Below are 20,757 nucleotides of genomic sequence, written 5' to 3'. Positions count from 1 at the left end.
CATCTAGCTCTATTTGGTGAAATCCAGACATTAGATCGAGACATGAAAAATATTTTGCTCGTGCCAATTGGTCTAAGATTTCTTCTATTCTTGGCAGCGGGTATTTGTCTGCCAAAAGTTTTTTATTTATTTGACGATAATCAACTACTAAACGCCATTTTTTCTCCTTGGAGTTTGGGAGAGATTTCTTGGGTGCCAAGAGAAGTGGGCTGTTATATTCAGAAATAGATGGTTCAACTATACCATCTTTTATTAGTTTTTCGACCTGTCTGTTTATTTCTGGCCTTTCTGTCTCTACGCTTCTATAATTCTTAATATATACTGGGGTTCTGTCTGCCAATCTTAATTTTGATTTATAAAAGTTATTACTTGAAATTGCCTCTGTTTCTAAACCGAATATGTCACTGTAATTAATACATAAATCAGTTAATTTGTTTTTAAATTGTTCAGGAAACTTTAGTTTTTTCAAGACTTCATTACTTTTATTATTTTTGTCTGTAAATTGTGTTTTAATTTCGTCATTTTTTATTGACTCAAATCGTATTTTTGGGTTTTGTATTTTTATATTGCTATTTGTTGTATTTAAAATACGAACTATCGCATCACTACTTGCTACTATACTGTTGGCTATTAATACCCCAGGAGAAATTTCCTGGTTTGGTATTAATACAGTTTCTTCATTTGTCAGAAGCGTAATTTTTCGCATTACCTCTGATGTAGCTGGTAACAATATTGAATTGTCAACATCGCTATGCAATAGTGGTACGTGTATTTGGTAATTAAATGATTTGGGTTTCATGATAAATTCATCTTGATGATAATCTATTATACAATTAAATTTTCTAATGAAGTCTAATCCAAGAATTCCATCGCATGGTATGGGAAAATCATCGTGAACTATTTGGAAATCGTGACTGATTACGATTAGGTCAATTGTCGATTGTCCAAGTGACTGAATTGCTCCCTGTCCAATTCCTGTTATATTTGTTTTAAAATTTTGATTAATATTTGAGTTTACGTTATGATTTTTCAAGATCGAGACATTTGCCCCCATATCTACTAGTAATGTTAATCGGATATTATTTTTTTCATTTCTTATTTTAATGAGACTACTGAGACTTAGATTTATATTAAGAATTTTTATTGTTGGTTGCTCAAGGGGCTTATCTGGTTTTCCGAGTTACTTTGCGTAACTCGGATCCGATGCTGCTGTCCGCGGCCTCTATATTGGTCGCCTGTGTAAGAGCTGCCTCTAGGGTTGCCACTGTTCCTATTGTAACTACTACCGCCATGGCTGTTGGGCCTGAACCCACCTCTGTTGTATGGTCGGCCTCTATAATTACCTCTGCCGTGGTTTCCGCCCCGGTGAGAGTAATTCTGGCAATATAAAACAGTATTAGTTTGCCCTGTTGCTTCTGTGCAACTATCGACAAATTCATGTTATTGAATGTGCCTGCCTGCATAATAAGTTTTACCCTATCAATGGAACAGTTTTTGGTCATTGCTTTAACAGCTTGAGCTGTGCTGTATTTGGTGGCTAAATCACAATTTAGTCCATCATTAATGTAAGCACCTTCTAGGGCTTTTGTTAGCTGCTCAACCTCTTGTGTATAGATGTTGGCAGTTTTGCTCTTTTGTTGCAAATTTAGGAGTTTGGCTGATAGTACTTCAACCGATTCTCCTTTTACAGTTGCAGACAGTTTGCTTATAATTTGCGCAATTGAATTTTCATTGATAATTAAATTGCGTGCGTGGCCTTTAAGCTTTGTTTTTATTAATTGGACTGCCGTTGCCTCGTGTGTCTCTTTAATTGAGTCCACCAACTGCAACGCATCCACGAAGCTTCTTAAGTTTTCGGTCCTGCCATCAAACTCTGGTATCAGAGATGACGCTGTCTGTATCTGTGTTTGCGACATTTTTGGAAATTGTAAAATGTTGTGGTCTAAATTAGAGTTATCAGCTGTTTCGCTTCTGGCGGGGCTGTTGTTGGGAGTAAGTCCCGTTTTGGAATCTTCTTCCGAAATTATACGCCGTATTTGGCGATTTTGGTGCGGGGCTTATTGACCTTTGTTCCTCTGTAGTGTGCACACATAAGGAATACACACTGTAACACTTTGTTGCAATGTTTATACAAACTCAAGAGCTAAGCATAATCCATACGCGACGTAATATGATCGCGCATGCATTGGGCGACATAAGCGCAGCGTCAGTGCAACTAGTGTCAGCCACCTCAAGTGCACATAACATTCTCTCTCGCGCTCTCGCTGCCAACAGCGCTGAGTATATAAGCTAGTATATAATGCAGCCGCTCCGCTGCCGGCGTATCGGGCAGTGCAGCTACGCGGCCTTAGCTTAGTTTACTTTAAGTAAAAATGTAAACGAACAGTTAAAGTTTGAATAAAGAATTGAACACATCAACGCCTCGGGATTATCAATGCCAACTTTGGCACGGGACGGACAATTGGGCCCGTCCCGCTTACCGAGGACAAGTCCTATCGCAACATGGCGACCGTGACAGTGATCCTGGAGGATCAAGGACCAATCTAATTTGAAAAGATCAACAAGTGCGAAGGGCATAGGACCGCCTTTCGCACCAACGTTGGAATACAAGCCACAAAATCAACAAGCGCGAGGGGCACACCGCCACTCGCGCCATCGATGGAGCATCAGCGTGCCAGGAGTCGGCGACGTCCAGCTGATGCGGACGCCACAAGACGACAATCCCAAAAAGGGACACCAGAGGAAAATTTAATGATTAAGCAAAGATAAAAACTTATAATGCAAAAATTTGTAATGCATATTTAAGTTAAAATATATATATGTAAGAAAAATTGTAAAAAATAGCCAATAAGAAAATTGTAAAATAATTAATAAGGAAAATTGTAAAATTGAGCGGAACCTTTTCTGCCCGATTAGAAGTACAGCCCGTAAAGCTGTTCGAACAAATAGGCAGGAAAATTGTTCAATTTAAGTTAAGCAAGAAACATTTCTTAATATTTTTGTATTCAAAAAAAAAAGAAAAAAATTAATTAATACACAAATATAATTATTGTAAATCATATACGCAAAAAAAAGGCGTACAAAAAGTTGCGATTATATGCCTGTGGTATACCAAATATATACCAAATTTTTGAATTTTGATCGAATAATTTTGATGGCGCAGATGTTCCACAACTTTGCCTCGCGTTGTTTTCTGCATGAAAAGATATAATCATGGCAGGCCTATTGGCTACATTGGCCGCATATGAATGTTGTATCAGGCTATAAATATTTGGCTGAAGCTAAAGACAGTACTTGCCTTTATCGGATTTTTATTTCAAAGAGCAGAATATAACGTATTATAATTGAATTTATTTTGACAAATTTGCTAAGCGAAGTTATGTCACATATTATAAAAAAAAAATAGAAGAACTAAATAACTGATGAGTTATCAAGAATAACCATCAAAGAATAAAAATAAAAAAAAAAATAAATAAAATTGCAAAAAGGGAAAAGTATGCAAGATGGCAAGGTAGACAAAAATCCTGCGCAGGAAAAGAAAAATGGAAATTGCCTAAGCAATCCATAAAATAAAAGCTTCAAAGCCCAACGTATACGACAACGTATACGTCAAGTAATATGATGTTGGCGATTTATATATGTACCAATGGAATTCTCGACTTAGGTCAGTTTTTCCAAAGGCTTGAAAGGCAAGCCGGTATATACAGAATCGACCACACTCAAAGAGGTACCGTGGAAAAAGATCTTTGAATTAGTTCAATAGATACTTTAAAAATATGGGCAATAAAGAATAAATTTAATAAGAGTAGCGCTACTCGACCCGGTGACCCAAGTAAAAATAAAAGAAGAAGCTATTTTGTCTGCATAGATTGTCTGTATATGAATTAGTGCATTTTTGAATGGCATTTTCAGTTGTACCTTTGCAAAGTACTTACGATTAAAGGACGAGTTAACTAAAAGGAGTCTCTACGGACGATACGTTCATGACCCTGTTCATTGACATTCTCAAAATGCTGGGTCAGCAATCGCCAATCGTCAGTGGTTAGCTTTTACACAAATATATTTTTGAATGTTTTACTCTGAAGTACGGTCCTGTGAAGACGTTCATTATGGACTTGGAAACAGAAAATAGGATTCTCTAATTATTAATTTGTGCAAAAAAAAAAAAAAAACGGTTAGAGCAGTACCTTATCGCTCTAGGCTAGATTAATTGTTACAGGTATATGGTCGCAAAACGCAAACTCAAAACGCAAAACACAAAAAAAAAAAAAACAAACAGTACATAAGGATAGGTTAAAGATTTTTAATTCGTAACTTGAAGTATGGCCATACACAAGCATAAATATATATAAATATTAATAAATAAAAAAAAAAAAAATATACATCAATTTTCTATGATTACATAAAAAAAAATAATAATAATAGTAAAAAAAAAAAAAAATTATATATATAACTAGATATACATGAAATTAATAGATAAATAATTTAGAAAATAACTTCATAATATTACGTTATTTTTCAAAAGGAGGGAGATGTAGTGTGCACACATAAGGAATACACACTGTAACACTTTGTTGCAATGTTTATACAAACTCAAGAGCTAAGCATAATCCATACGCGACGTAATATGATCGCGCATGCATTGGGCGACATAAGCGCAGCGTCAGTGCAACTAGTGTCAGCCACCTCAAGTGCACATAACATTCTCTCTCGCGCTCTCGCTGCCAACAGCGCTGAGTATATAAGCTAGTATATAATGCAGCCGCTCCGCTGCCGGCGTATCGGGCAGTGCAGCTACGCGGCCTTAGCTTAGTTTACTTTAAGTAAAAATGTAAACGAACAGTTAAAGTTTGAATAAAGAATTGAACACATCAACGCCTCGTGATTATCAATGCCAACTTTGGCACGGGACGGACAATTGGGGCCGTCCCGCTTACCGAGGACAAGTCCTATCGCAACACCTCCTCATCTACGGCTATATATATTACAGCGCTACTTATCGTATTCGGCAAGTGTATATTCAAGCCATGTCTTTCTTTTACAGCGTGCAGCTGTTCTCTTAGGCGTTTTACAACGTCCGAAGTCTGAGTCCAATGGAGACCCGTGAGTCTAGATATTTCAAAAAAAAAAAAAAAATTTTTTTGTGTTTAATATTTGAACACTACATAATCTGTTACACTGCCCAAAATGGGGTGATCTTTTTCAATTGGTACTATATCTAAACCTGGTATTAAACGTAATACTTCGGCTTTTCTTTTAATAGTACCATAATGCAGTCGATGTAAAAGAAAAAGAAAACAAAAAATCAATACAAAAGAGAACTTAAACTAAAATAAAGCTGTAGGAATAAAAAACCTATAAAAATGACACAAATATCTAATAACGAATCCGACACGGTGGGAGAATTTTATTTGCCAAACGGCCAGCTTTGCCCCGATTCACAGCAGAGGGTAGTCAGATAAGTTATTAGACCTAACAAAAAAAGGAATGGAGATGAAAAAATAGCAATAGAAGATAAAAGAAAAAACTTAAATAATAAGAAATAAAATATAATTAAAAGCTAAAGGTGAAGAATCACTGACCCGTTGGGGGAAAATTTATTAGCCAGTCTAAGCTATGCCCCTACTCACAGCAGTGGTTCTGCCCTAGGTAGCTGAAAAAAGAAGCTTTTAGTGAGGGGAGAAGGAGCTCATTTGAGATTAAAAAGTAAAAAGAATTATAATTAGAGCATAATACTCGAAAAGGGTTGTGTATGGCGTAATCACTAGTGCATCTGTTAAGTAGAAGAGGCAGAAAGTTCCTTGTTGGCCTGGAAGGAACAGAAAAATTAATACAACCTAAAAGCATAGAGGAATCAACATCTCCAACAATCAATTTGTGGAGGAACAGAACACCAAGAACTATCCTACGGTGAGCCAAAGAGGGCAGGTTAATAAGGAGAAGCCTACTGGAGTAGGAAGGTAATCGCAGATTAGGATCCCAGTTAAGACCACGAAGAGCAAAAAGAAGAAATTGTTTCTGGACTGACTCAATGCGATCCTGATGCAGTTTATACTGAGGACACCAAACACATGAGCAGTATTCTAGCACTGGTCGTACTAGAGAACTGTAAAGTAGCTTGGTAGTATAGGGATCGTTAAATTCTCTGGACCATCGTTTAATAAAACCAAGAACACCATTAGCTTTGTTAACGATAGTGGAGATGTGAAGATTGAAATTCAATTTGGAATCAAAAAGAACTCCAAGATCTTCAACTGTAGATATACGTTGCAATGGTATATTGTCAATCGCAAAAGTACCTAGATGTGGTCTGGACCGGTGAAAAGTCATAAACTTGCTTTTAGAACAGTTCTGCACCTTAACCTTAGTTGACCAAGCACCACCGTTGAAAACAGTTTAGATCATACTGCAGACGAGACTGATAAAGAGGATCTTTATACGAAAAAATAAGCTTTATATCATCGGCATACATTAGTATACGGGAATGCAGCAGGATAGACGGAAGATCATTAATAAATAGAGTGAATAATAGGGGGCCGAGATGACTACCTTGAGGTACGCCCGAAGTTCCGATAACAGGTTTAGAAATATTCGACCTGAGTAGTACCTTCTGTGTCCTATTTTTTAAGTATAAGGAAATCCAATTCAAAGAGTTTGACGGAAATCCCATACGAGATAGCTTTAAGAGGAGAAGGTCGTGATTCACAGAATCAAATGCTTTGCTGAAGTCAGTATATATAACATCAGCTTGCATCTTTGCTAGGAATGCATCATTTATGACAGATGTAAATTCTAGCAGATTAGTCGTTGTTGACCGATTTTTAAAAAATCCATGCTGAGCAGGGGAGATTACAGACTTACAATGATGCTGTAGTAAGTAAGTAATTATAATTATTTTTTCAAATAATTTAGGAATAACAGACAGTTTGGCAATGCCCCTATAGTTAGAAATGTCTGACTTACAACCCTTTTTGTGGAGTGGTATAATAAACGATTCTTTCCAAAAAGCAGGAAAGATTTCGTTCTCAAGGGACAGATTAAAAAGCTTAAGCAACGGCTTGCAGAGGGAGGTACTACACTCTTTGAGCACACAACTAAGAATGTTGTCAGGCCCAGGAGAGAATGAAGCTTTTACAGATTGTATATTAGACAAAATACAAGAATCTGTAATTATTGGAGCAAAAGTGAAATTTGAAGGCATAATGCAAAATGGGTAAGAATTGCCGTTAAAAGACTCGGAGGAGTATGTCGACTGGAATAACTTTCCAAATAATTCAGCACTTACGGAATCATTAACAGAATTGTCATTCGCAAGAAAAAATGATGATGGCAAAGTCGAAGATTTCCGTTTAGAATTTACGAAGTTGTAGAACTTCTTAGGGTCATGTTTAAATTGGAGTTTGCAACGCTCCCTGTGTGTAACACAGGGTTTAACAGAATAAAATTAGATTTTGCAATATAATATTTGCAATATAATATCGGATAAGCCAGACTCTTTGAACTTTTTAAAACATCTCGATTTTATGTTTTTTAAGTTAGAAAGTCTAGAGATGATGCGACGCTATTGGGAACACAGACATCGAAGATGGAATACATGGTGTCATAAAAAAATTTCGAAGCAACATCTATATCAGTGGAGCTATATAAGAAAGACCAGTTAGTATTTAAAATCAAACTGTTAAGCATAACAAAATCAAAATTACGAAAGCATTTGCGAGGCATGTTGCACTCAGAAGACCCTGCACTATATCTAGAAAAGGGAAGACTAATTTCTAGAGTTGGATGATAGATGTCTTCAGGCAGTGTTAAAGGAGAAGATCTAGAAACAACAGCATTATTAACATCATTAACAAACACCAGGTCGAGATATCTATGAAGGTGATTGTATATAGGATTTGTAGCTGCAGAATCCAGCAAAATTAGTTATTCGCCTTGCACTCCCAAGTAGCTCCCCACGCTCCACATTTGCCATGTACAACGTGCCCAAATAAATACACTTTATTGGGTTTTGTAAAACGTTATAATAAACTCCACTGCATTTAATCCAATTGCTTTATCGAGTCGAGACTGGGCTCGACCATTACAGAAGCGAGTCGATACTAGACTAATGATAAAGAACTAGTGCAGGCATGACAAAGCCTACAGCGAAGGAGATGCATAAACAATTAAGATAACTGGCGTTGCCAGACAAAATTCAGTTATACATTTCGTTAATTCAATTTAAATTCAAATTCAACTTATAAATATATGGCAGTAAATAATATCTCCTCAAACATCCTCCCCACGTTGAAAGGCTCGACTTTCAAAATTCATCCAGAGGGAGAGGCGCAAGTTTGTGGACCGGACGCCTTAGTGTACCTCTTCTTGTGGCAATATCAGCTACTCCAACCTTGCCGTCTTTTCCAGGAATGACTGCAGTCACCCTGGCCAATGACCATTGTTGTGGCGGCAGGTTGTCCTCATTACAACTTGTCCCACCTTCAGGTTCGGTTGATCCCTTGTCCACCTTGCTCGTTGCTGAAGAGTGTGGACATAATCTCTTTGCCACATGCTCCAGAACTGTTGTTTAATGTATGACACTCTTTGCCATCTGTCAAGGTACCGCATTTTCTTCTCAGCATCATCCGATGTGGAAAACAGAGGCTGATCAGGTGGCGATGTTAGCGCATTGCCAATCAAGAGATGTCCGGGTGTGATAGCTGTGGCATCGTTCGGGTCATCTGTTATGGGAGCAATCAGCCTTGAGTTTAAGATTGCTTCTACTTCAATGAAAACGGTCTGAAGCTCTTCCAGTGTTAAATGTGCGTTTGCGATGTTCTTCAGGACCAGCGTCTTATCCGATTTGACGGCGGCCTCCCAGAGGCCACCAAAGTGCGGAGCTCTGGGGGGAATAAAACACATATAAAGGTTTTTAGTTGAGCTGAAAGATTGTATTAAATCGATAGACTGTTGATTTAACATTTGACTTGCGAAGTCGGAAAGTTGGGATGCAGCGCCAACAAAATTTGTTGCGTTGTCGCAGTAGAGCCTTGCATAAATGCCACGGCGCGCAACAAATCGGCGGATGCATAGTAAAAATGCGTTTGTAGACAGCTCAGTCACAAGTTCGATGTGAACTGCCTTTGAAGCAAAACAAACGAAGATTGCTGCGTATGTTTTGTACGGAGTTTTGCTTCTTATCCGGTATGAAGTGTAGAACGGTCCACAGAAGTCGACGCCGGTAACCATAAACGGTCGCTCGGCTCGAAGGCGGTCCGCCGGTAGATTCCCCATAATTTGTTGTATGAGGCGGGGTTTGTAATGGAAGCAGTGTGTACATTTGCGCACCACTTTTCTGATCAATTCTCTTGCGTTGATTACCCAGAGTTTTTCACGAAGTTTAGAAATGAGAACTCTCGGTCCTGCGTGCATGTTGGTTCTGTGTATAAATTCGATGTAAAGACGAGTGAACGGATGGTTCCTAGGTATTAAAGCTTGATGCTTGGCGTCGAATGGCATGTCGCAGTTTGCCAATCTACCTCCTACTCTCATCACACACACTGCTAAATCGCCACAGTCCATTTGGTGTAGAAACGGCGCTAGACATTGCAAGCTGGATTGCAAACTCTTCCCTTTTTGAAGTAAGGATATCTCGTTTGCATATTGTTGAATGTGCGCGATTACCTTCCAAAATGTTGCGTTAATTTCAGATGCAGGGATATGTACCACATCTGGTGGCTTCAACTCGCAATTTGGCTTTATGCGATTAAAACATCTGTAGACGTACGATAAGATTCGCATTACTCGCGTGTAGGAAGAACATCTCCGTATGACTTCTTCCACTGCTGAGTTCACGTTACTGTTGTTACAGATAAGTACAGCTTTGGCGCGTACTTCGAGTGTCGTAGGTAAAATTTAAGTTAGTTGCGGCCACTTCTCAGCGGAAGAATATAAAAAGCTTGGCCCAGTCAGCCAGTCATCGAGATACTATGTCCGCAGGGTTCGACGCTGACGGTACATGCCTCCAGGTAACGTTACCACTGTTTTCTTGCAATTCCGAAATCCTGTTTCCAACGAAACAATGCAGTTGCGAAGCGTGCATTCTCATCCATTGTAGAACGATCCTTGAGTCAGTCCAAAACGTTACGTTGCTCGTATATGAACGCAGTTTGGACTCAAATTAGCGCCACGTGCGGCACAGAAGAAGGGCGGCACATAGTTCCAATCTTGGCAATGATTGTACTCGTATCGGTGCAACCTTCGATTTTGCAATGAGTAAATTTGTTTTTATCTCATCTGGCAGCTGAGCACGAACATAGATGCAGCATCCATAAGCCCGCTCAGATGCGTCCGCGAAACCGTGAATTTCGCAGCGCTCGGTTGGCGATGTGAAAACGAAGCGTGGAAACTGAAGTGTGGTTATGGTACGAAGATCTTCCAGCATCTCTATCCATTTGTTTCGAGAGACGTCGTCGACTGGCGTGTCCCAATCTAGACCCTTTAAGGCCAGATCCTGTATAAAGATTTTACAGCGGATAAGTATTGGGCTGATAAGTCCCAGCAATTCAAATTTGTGCGCTACCACTGACAAAACGGATCGTCTTGTTACCTGGTCAGGTGGTCCAAATTCATTGCGAAATGCAAACTTGTCTATATTGGGCTGCCATGCGAGCCCCAGCGCTTTCACAAATTCATTATCCTCGAGTTTGATTGAAACTTCATTGGATGAGGTAGCAGCAATGTCACTAGAGTTGCTGCTGAACTTGGTTAACTGCAAGCCTGCTTTCAAAAGTAGCGCTACAACATCATCCTTTTTGTGTTGAAGCTCTGTTATGGTGTCTGCTCCTGTGAGTAGGTCGTCTACATACAGATCATTCCGCAGGACGGCGGCTCCTACAGCGAATTCCGATTCGTACAGTTCGGCTATGTGATGAAGTCCTCGAACAGCAAGAAATGGCGCAGCTGACATCCCATATGTAGCAGTGTGTAGCTGATATGCTTTCACATCGTCGCGTAGATCAGGTCTCCATAGTATTAATTGAAAGCACCTGTCTCTTTCGTCGATAATAAATTGCCTATACATTTTCGTAATGTCTCCGGTGAGGGCAAATCTATGTAAACGAAATGAAAGAAGCGTTGTAATGAGGTCTTGCTGAATCGTTGGGCCAATCATTTGCAGATCGTTTAATGAGAGGCCAGAAGTCGTTTTGGCTGATGCGTCAAAGACAACTCGCAGCCTTGTCGTAAGGCTCTGAGGGCGCAACACGCAATAGTGCGGTATGTAGAAGTGTGGTTGTGTGTGGTCCACGTTGGACGCAAGGGACATATGCCCGAGATTTATATACTCCTCTATAAATCCAGCATATTCCTTCTTCAGAATCGGGTTGCTTTCAAGTCTGCGTTCGAGCAGTTTGAACCTATGTAGTGCGGTTTTGTAAGATTCACCAAGCTCGGATGGTGATCTTTTAAACGGCAGTCGGACTTGTATCCGGCCGTCCTCGAGAAGAGAAACTGTATGGCGAAAATGCTGCTCGCAGCGTTGCTCTTCTTCTGTAAATTCGGATGGTTTTGTAGTACAATTATCTATTTCCCAAAATTTCTGAACTAGCCTCTCAATTGAAACTGATTGTTGAGAAAAGTTGCAGTGTTGCAGTTGTCCATCAGCGTTGTGATCGAGGACACCGCCAATTACCGATCCATAAGCTGTGTTGATAAGGCACGGCATTCCGTTGCCCAAACTATGCTTGCCTTCTCTGAGGGCTTCAAAGAAACCTTCAGTGTTGATCAAAATGTCGATTTTGGTTGATACAAAGAACTTTGGATCTGCTAGAACAATGTTCGGTGGTATACTCCAGTTTGACGTCTTTAAAGTTTGCGGTGGCTGATTTACACAAATCTGCTTGACGACAGAAAATGTGGAAGCCCAACTGAACTCAGTGCAGCGAGCCTTCAGTTTAGCATAGACATTAAACTTGATTTTTTGCCTAACAGCCGAAATACCGCTGACCTCCTGATGAATGCGATGTTTGTCAAGTCGCAGCCTTTTTGTAGTTTCCTCTGTTATAAACGAAACTTCTGACCCAGAATCTAGAAGCGCTCGGACCAAATGTAGCTGACCACATTTGTCGCTTATGTATACAACGACTGTCGGAAGAATGCCTCTTTTGATTGGAGTAATCCTTGCAGCAGCATTCGACGAATGTAGAGTTGAGTTTTCAACTTTAATGTTAACTGGACCTGCGTTATCTGGAAGTGAACTAACCTGCATGCTTTGAATAGTTGCGACTGTAAAACTGTGTAATAAAGTATGATGACTTGCTTGACAAATTTTACATCTGGACGTGGATGAGCAATCTTTCACCCTGTGGCCTTTACGCAGACAGTTGAAACATATGCCAGCCTTCCTTACTGCATCTCTGCGCTGTTCCAGTGACAAATCAGCAAAATCCTTGCATGAGGTAATGTAGTGTGCAGTTGCCTTGCAGTACACACATTGGCATTGTGTACCTACAAAGGCCCTTGTTGTAGAAGATTGTTTCGTTTCATGTTTAATATTACGCCGTTCCGATTGGCGAATACTTCCTCGTTGACTTTCGAGAAACTGGCACCGACGACTTAGAATGTTGCAACATTCATCCCACGACGGCAGTTTCTCTAGATTTTGCTTTTCGTTGTAGTTGATTTTGCTTTCGGCATCCACCTTCGTAAGAACAATATGGCATAGGACGCTATCCATAATTTCCTGAGCAGATCCGAGAGACAAAAGTGATCCGCGTATTGCAGATGCATTATCGACGAGCCTTTGAAGAGCTGTCGCCTCAGGTTTTACCATCGTAGGTAGCTCAAATAAGCTAGATATACAATCTTGAAAAATAAGAACATTATTGTCATACCTTGCTTCCAATCTTGCCCAAGCTTTGGGGTAATTCTCTTCAGTTATTTGGAAGGACTGCACCACTTCAAGTGCTGGCCCTGTTAGACAATTTAATAGATAATTAAATTTGTCTATCGTTACGATATGCGGATCCTCGTGGATGAGATTCTTGAATGAACTTTTAAACCGTCTGAAGGTCGCATATTTGCCATCGAAGCTCGGAAGTTTAAGCTTAGGCAATCTATTGTGATGTGTAACTCCATTGCCCACAGTGGCGTTCATGAAGCTGGCTTCTGTAATGATTGACTTGTTGTCGTGACCCTTTTCATGCAAAAGAGTCCTAATTTTAGCCTTTGCAGCAATGTATGTTTCCTCTTGTTCGGCGCGTGCATCATCAGTGCAATACAACGACTCGATTTGAGATTGCACGTTGCACAGCTGACGATAATGTGACTCCAACAGTTGCAGCCTGCACTCAAGCACATGAAGATCTTCACCTTCTCCAGATTCGATTACCTTATTGTGAAGGTTTTCAATATGCCGTAGATATGATGTGCGTTGATTCCTTAAGTTGACCAACTTTGCCTCAGCTTTCGCACATTCGCCTTCAGCCTTTCCACTGTTCATTGTGAATTATAAGTGGAATGATGAGTTGTGCAGAATCAAAAAAAAATACTCAGGTTTCACTCAACGTGAGTGAAGCGAAAATTGAATGCACGCTGCTAAAAGGCAGCCAAATGAAATTAAAGCAACGAGTGATAAGTACATTAACGCTAAGCACATGCGTGTATGTATGTATGTATATTTCGCAATTCTATGTATATACGTATGTATTAATACGTGTAGGTATACTTGCGATTAAACTATTGCGGTACTTCTTGCGGGTTGTCGATCATGCGATGCAGTGTGTGGAGAGATTGTCGGTGGTGAAGGGTCCTGTCACGGTCGCCAAAATGTAGCTGCAGAATCCTGCAAAATTAGTTATTCGCCTTGCACTCCCAAGTAGCTCCCCACGCTCCACATTTGCCATGTACAACGTGCCCAAATAAATACACTTTATTGGGTTTTGTAAAACGTAATAATAAACTCCACTGCATTTAATCCAATTGCTTTATCGAGTCGAGACTGGGCTCGACCATTACAGAAGCGAGTCGATACTAGACTAATGATAAAGAACTAGTGCAGGCATGACAAAGCCTACAGCGAAGGAGATGCATAAACAATTAAGATAACTGGCGTTACCAGACAAAATTCAGTTATACATTTCGTTAATTCAATTTAAATTCAAATTCAACTTATAAATATATGGCAGTAAATAATATCTCCTCAAACAGGATTAATTTGAACAAAAGAGAGTTCAAGAAGGCAATCTAGGGGGAATCATTAAAGAATGACCAAGAAATGTTTAGCAAATTAAAGTCCCCCACCATAACCACCAAGTCATTATCACGCAGGCGGGAACATACTTCTCTGATACAAGTGATATGGAGCATATAAACTTGAATGTCAGAAGAAGGAGGAATATAGGAGCAGGTGATATATAGCGCTCGAGAAGGAGATGTTGTCTTAACGCAAATAAATTCCAGGTCGTCCGGCATATTAACGTGGACAATTTCCGACTGGATGGTGGATTTAACTGCAATCGGTACACCACCACCACGGCGAGCAGGTCTATCCCGTCTATAGATTATAAAGTTATTAGACAAAATTTCAAAGTCAGATATAGTATGATTTAACCACGTCTCTGATAATGCAATTAAGTCAAATTCAAACGAAAAACTATCCTTATATAAAGTATTAAGTTTAGATGCAATACCTCTAACGTTTTGGTACTGTAAACTAAGAGATTTTGGAAAATTTTTTAGTTTTTTGAACCATTGTTAGTAGCCAGTATTGAAGAACTAACTGGCAAAGACACCTGAATTGGATTAGTGCGTTTTTTCTGTTTGAACTCATGAACTATCATATGCGGTGGCCAAAATTTTGGGTCGCAAATAGTTTCAAAAGCTTCAAATGGAACACTAAGCTTAAAAGAAGCTATTTCTCGAGGCACGGAAAAATTAAATTTAGAAATGGAAACGCTAGCAGAAGATTTGCTAGCAATGTAAGCTGCGAGGGAAGGAGGGCATGCAGATGAGGTAAAAGCAGTATCGACCGTTACACCAGAGGGCAGTTCGCATTGATCCTTACGAACGCAAGAAACAGGCTCAGATGGTTTATGAGACGGCGCAGCTGCTTCACTGCGTGAGGGTGGGACAAATATAGGGGTCGCTGAGACAGTTATCGGCGAGGGTAAAGGGGAAGTATCAAACAGAATACCTGGAGAGGTTGACGGAGACAGCATTGGGGAGCAGTCAATGTTTTGAAGAGTTAATGGGAGAGGAGCAGGCGATTGAGGCGACAAAGAGGGCGCGACGGAAGGCACATTCAAAAAGTGAGTCTCCAACCTCTTTTTAGGTGGAGAATCAAATTTATACTTGCTAAGCAACTTAGCTCCTGAGTCGAAATCACTCGCAAGCTGCTTAGTCATCTTATGCAGCTTTACAAAATGATTTCTCACGTTACTGTACATACGCAACTGCAATTGGTCACAATCCAGAGCATCTTTAAATGTGCAAGACTTCTTGCAGCACGACATATTAACCACACAAGTTTTATAGGGTTAATTACAAAGAAAGCACAAACTAAAGTGCGCGAGCGCAAAGCACAAACAACAAAACGGCAGAAATAAAAAGCAACAGTACTACGCTGAGCGACGCTAAGCGAAAGCTCTGATGCAAATTGGTGAGAGCGGGGGTACAACAACAATTAAGTGAGCGCGATGCAAAAGAAAAAATGCACTGAAACACCCACACAAACTTGAAGATCAGAAGGGAGACGCCAGAAAAACGTCAGACAGAAAAAATAAGTAATAAGGCACCAACAACAAACACAGCAACAGAAGCCAAAATATTAAATAATACATTTTTATACTTATCGCTGCACAAGTTATCACACCAAACACAAGACAGTGTAGAGAATACAAAAAGCAAGCTTTATATGCCCAATTACAAATTTAAGTTCCAAAAGAACAACCAAAAATTAAATAAAATTGCGGAGCACAAAAAAGGCGCGTCTGATAGACTCAAGAGAAAGCTCTCATCTCTTGTACGCATTCTCTTAATTGCTCATACATGTCTACATGTCTACATATAAAAAATAATTTCGAGCCTTTTGTTTTACATATATACAATAACAAATTTATTATTTGCCTTAGTTTTGTTTTTTTTTTCAAATTTACAAAAAAAAATTTCAAATTTTATCTAATTTGCGCTTTGAAGAGCAAGCCAATCTCATCTCCACTAAAATGGGAAGATGCCGAGCAGCGCATCCTCTCCGCGTTGCTGGAGCGCCTTGATCATATGGCAGGGGAGGTGAAGCAGCTACACGAGAGGGTGAACTCACTGGAGCGCGAGGTCGGGGATCTGGCGGCATTGCGAGAGCGGGTCGGTGGGCTGGAGGCGAAACTTGCTTCTCAGCACAATGCAAAAATTGCATGTGACCTGCGGATACATGTCGTGCCCCACGCTGATGGCGAAAACGCAAGAGCACTTTACAATGCCCTCTGCTTCGCCATCAATGTTACACCACCGCCGAGGATTCGGGAAATTTTCGCACCGAAAAAATACCACTAAATTTACAAATGCTTGGCTTTGACTCTCTGGCTCCCGTTTATGTAAATGAGCAGCTTACTAGGGAGAACTATAATATATTTAAAGAAGCTATGAATCTCAAGAAACAAAAACATCTAGTTGCCGTCTTCACACGTAGAGGATTGGTGCATGTGAAGCATAAGGAGAGTGAGAGTGCGCGGCTTATTCAAAGCAGAGATGAGCTTTTTAAGCTCGCTCGCGTTGATGGGTTTCCCTTTCCTCCCTCTTCTACATGTAACTCTCCCTCTCAACCAGACTCTAGTTCTATCTAAGCGAACTTTTACAAGGTTCAAGTTTCGGCTAAGCTTAAATGTAAATGTACGTAGTTTAGTGTGCATATTGTTAAGTCTTGTTGTTTTTTCTATAGTGCGTAGGCGGTTGTTTGTCTTATGGTTCAAAATAACTTAAGACATAATTCCACAGCGAACAGCAAAACCATAATTAGGGTTCTTTGCAAGCAAAAGAAGGGTATACATATATGTCATATTAATGCACAGAGTTTATCAAAAAAGATGAATGAGTTCAGATATTTGTTTGTTAACTCCAATGTAGATATAATCTGTGTGTCTGAGACGTGGTTTGTGTCTTGTCTTAGTAATAATTTTGTATGTTGTGATGGTTACAGTGTATATCGCTCTGATCATGAGGGGCATGCGGGGGGTGTTGCCATATATGTGAAAAATAATCTTAAATGTCGTGTTATTTGTAAACAGCCCATGGGAAGTACCATTGAGTATTTGTTTCTGCACATCTCAACCCACATAAATATGGAAAACATCCTTGTCGGATGTGTATACAGGCCGAATAGGCACACTGAGTACAATGAACTTTTGGATGTTTTTTCCTCTGTGTCTATGAAGTACGCTAATATTATCCTGGCTGGAGACCTCAACAGCAATATGCTCACGGAACGACAGCTAAAGGATGATATGGTATCTCTTGGCATGAAACTTGTAAACACCATTGAACCCACACACTTCTCTCATACCTGTGATACGCTTCTTGACGTATTTTTCGTTAATGACACCAACAAAACTCTCCTTTTTGACAAGCTCTCAGTACCAGCCTTTTCCAAGCACGACATGATTTTCTTGACGTACGATATCTTCTTAGAACAAAGTGACCATTCAATTACGTATAGGGACTTCAGGAACATTGACTATAGGTTACTGCTTGACAATTGCGATAACCTAAACTTTGATGATATATACACTAAGCCCACTGTAGATGAGCAGCTTGAACTGTTCAATGAGAACGTTCAGCATCTATTCAACACTTTTCTGCCTCTGCGACAGAAAACTAGCAAGCCTCTTAAACATGCATGGTTTAACAGTGATACCGATAGTGCAATTAAAAGTAGAGACGATGCGTATAAAAAGTGGAAACGGTATAAGACGTCGGCCCACTTTTTGCAATTTAAAAAATTGAGGCGTTTAGTTGGGCAGAAGATAACCAATGCCAAGCGTGCCCACTACTCATCTAAATTCAATTCAGCCGCTTCAACCAGACAAGTTTGGGCTGAAATTAAAAGGATAGGAGTTGGAAAAAATGTACCCTCTATAAGTCCTGACGTTGACTTAAATGAATTAAACAATAAGTTTGTCCACTTAGCAGTACCTGAAACCATTGCAAATGCGTACCTGAACTCTACATCGTTAGTAAGCTGTGATACTAGTTTTAGCTTTATGTGTACGTCAATGTGATGTCCTAGATTCAATCCTAAAAGTGAAGTCCAATGCTATAAGCCTAGACGAGTTAGATCCCAAATTTTTAAAGTTGCTGCTTCCGAATACTCTAAAATATATTACCCACATTTTTAATACAGCTCTTACAACATCCTGCTTCCCAAATAAGTGGAAATTTGGAAAAATTATCCCTATTCCGAAGGGAGGAGATGATTTTAGGCCAATTTCAATCTTGCCTTTCCTATCAAAAGCAATAGAACATCTAATGACGTACCAAATTACCAACTATATGATAGGAAATTCACTCTTGAAAGACAAGCAATCGGGCTTTAGGAAGAATAGGAGCTGTACCACCTCTTTAATAAAAATCATTGATGACATTCGCACGCAAATGGACAACAGTATGGTAACCTTCTTGACCCTTCTTGACTACTCCAAAGCATTTGATACCGTAAATCATTCCATACTATGTACTAAATTAAAAAGACTATATAATTTCTCTGACACTGCAATAAACTTAGTCCAGTCGTATCTGTCCAATCGCCACCAAGCAGTTGTCACTTCGGATTGTTGTTCGTCTTTTTTGTTAATTAAACGTGGAGTCCCCCAGGGATCTGTGCTAGGCCCATTTCTGTTTTCCATCTATGTAAATGACCCTCCATGTTGTGTGTCAAACTGTGAGTTACATATGTATGCAGATGATGTCCAAATGTATGTGAGTCGTCCTTTAAGTAGAATTGTTGAATGTGTTAGTGCCTGTAATGACGATCTTTGTGAGATACATAAATCTGCGAGGTTAAATGGATTGGAAGTAAACCCGAAAAAGTCAAAATGTTTAGTGATATACAAAAATAATTTAAATACACTCAATTTAGAGAAACTGAGGTTAAATAATGAGCATATCGAATACGTAGAGCGGGTAACCAACTTAGGTATAACTATGAACGAAACACTATCTTGGAATGATCATGTAAACAAAACAGTTGGAAAGCTTTATAGTTCGTTAAGGCATCTGTCTGTGACGCAGCATTTCCTTCCAGTTAAACTCAAGCTCCTAATTGCTAAGACTTACTTGACACCCTCATTATTCTATGGTATTGAAATCTTCGCGAACTGTAATGCTGTAAGCCTGAATAAAATTAAACGGCGTACGCAAACAAGATATACAATCTGACCCTCAACTCCTTGATAAAACTGAGAACTTTAATTTTCTTGCACAGAATTATAACACGCAGAGAACCGAGTTATTTATATGAAAAAATCACCTTCTCCACGTCGAGAAGAACAAATAATTTAGTCTGCATAAAATATAAACTAGCCAGCTCGGTAAGGCACTTTTTTATATACGCTGTTCGGCTGTGGAACGATCTTCCACATAACCTGAAGACAATTACCAGCGAGACGCACTTTAGACTTAAAACTCAAGCACACTTGAAATAGTACTTCTAAATTCTCTTCAACACACACAACGAAACAACTTTAGAAATTATTAATTTAAGTAAACTATTATCACGGCTGTTCTGCTCATCATGGTGGGCACCACCATACAAACAATTTATAGTGATTTCAGTGTCTTTATAGACGGACACTTCTCCTCACCACCCACCCTTCTGATTGCCATTGGTTTTATTCTAATTGCGGTGGCCGCTCTTATTGCTTATGGTGCGATGAGGGAGAGCGTTATGGTTATTAATCTGGTAAGTGGAAACCTACTTATACTGATTTGGTATATAGCCACTAATTGTGTTTTCAGTACGGTGTTTGCCTATTCCTGGTCTTTATACTCGAAGTGTCTACCGCCATTGCCGCCTTTGTTAATGAAGGACAGGTTCGAGGTATGCTGCAGCGCACCATGAATCAGGCATTGGCTGAATATAATAACGATGACTTGGTGAAGGATGCCGTCGACTACATGCAAATTGGCGTAAGTGAGATGAAGTGTTAGCCGAAACAGTTTGCTTCTACAAGTATAATTACATTACAGTTGGAATGCTGCGGCGTGCTCTCTCCTGATGATTGGAATCAATACATGAATGAAACGATCGAAAATAAGAAATAATAATTAAAGCTAAGGCAAATTGTGAAACTCTTAAATGTTTTTTGTAATGTTAAATGTCAATTTAAACTAAATTAATCCTGTAATTAAATTAACAATTAACTGAATGAAATGAATATGTAATGACTAGCGTAATAACTAAAAAGTAATCTCGTACTTGTAACGCTAGGATAAGTTAATAAATAAATAAATAAATCGTTGGCCCTACTTAAATATTTTTTCTTAAGGCATTTTTTGTGCAATTTGTACAATTTGAAAAACAAATTTACGCTCATCAATATAACTATTAGTATTAACAGCATTATTATAGTGTCCACATCTACCTTTTGGGACTCTACTTTATTTATAATACCTGCAGTGGAATCCACTTCCTTGGTATCTATTAAACCCATTATGGGTATACTACTTAACTTTTCCTCAACTATGCCACGTTTATGTAGCTGATCCGTTTCTGCCTGACCTGTCTTGCTG

General features: G+C 39.4%; 1 protein-coding gene across 1 annotated transcript; it reads left to right on the top strand.

Moving 5' to 3' along the window:
* Positions 1–19,735: 19,735 nt before the first annotated feature.
* On the top strand, positions 19,736–20,289 carry LOC115624848 (tetraspanin-36-like; the record flags this gene model as incomplete). The annotated part of the gene is made up of 3 exons (XM_030519692.1): positions 19,736–19,927; positions 19,984–20,154; positions 20,215–20,289. Coding segments are annotated over 3 exons (438 nt in total), but the record flags the coding sequence as incomplete, so codon positions are not given.
* Between the last annotated feature and the right edge of the window lie 468 nt (positions 20,290–20,757).

This window comes from Scaptodrosophila lebanonensis, unplaced genomic scaffold (genome assembly GCF_003285725.1).
Source record: "Scaptodrosophila lebanonensis strain 11010-0011.00,11010-0021.00 unplaced genomic scaffold, SlebRS2 tig00000061-arrow-pilon, whole genome shotgun sequence".
NCBI lineage: Eukaryota > Metazoa > Arthropoda > Insecta > Diptera > Drosophilidae > Scaptodrosophila > Scaptodrosophila lebanonensis.
The sequence above is the reverse complement of the archived record's forward strand: the minus strand, read 5'-3'. Positions and strand labels throughout refer to the sequence as shown.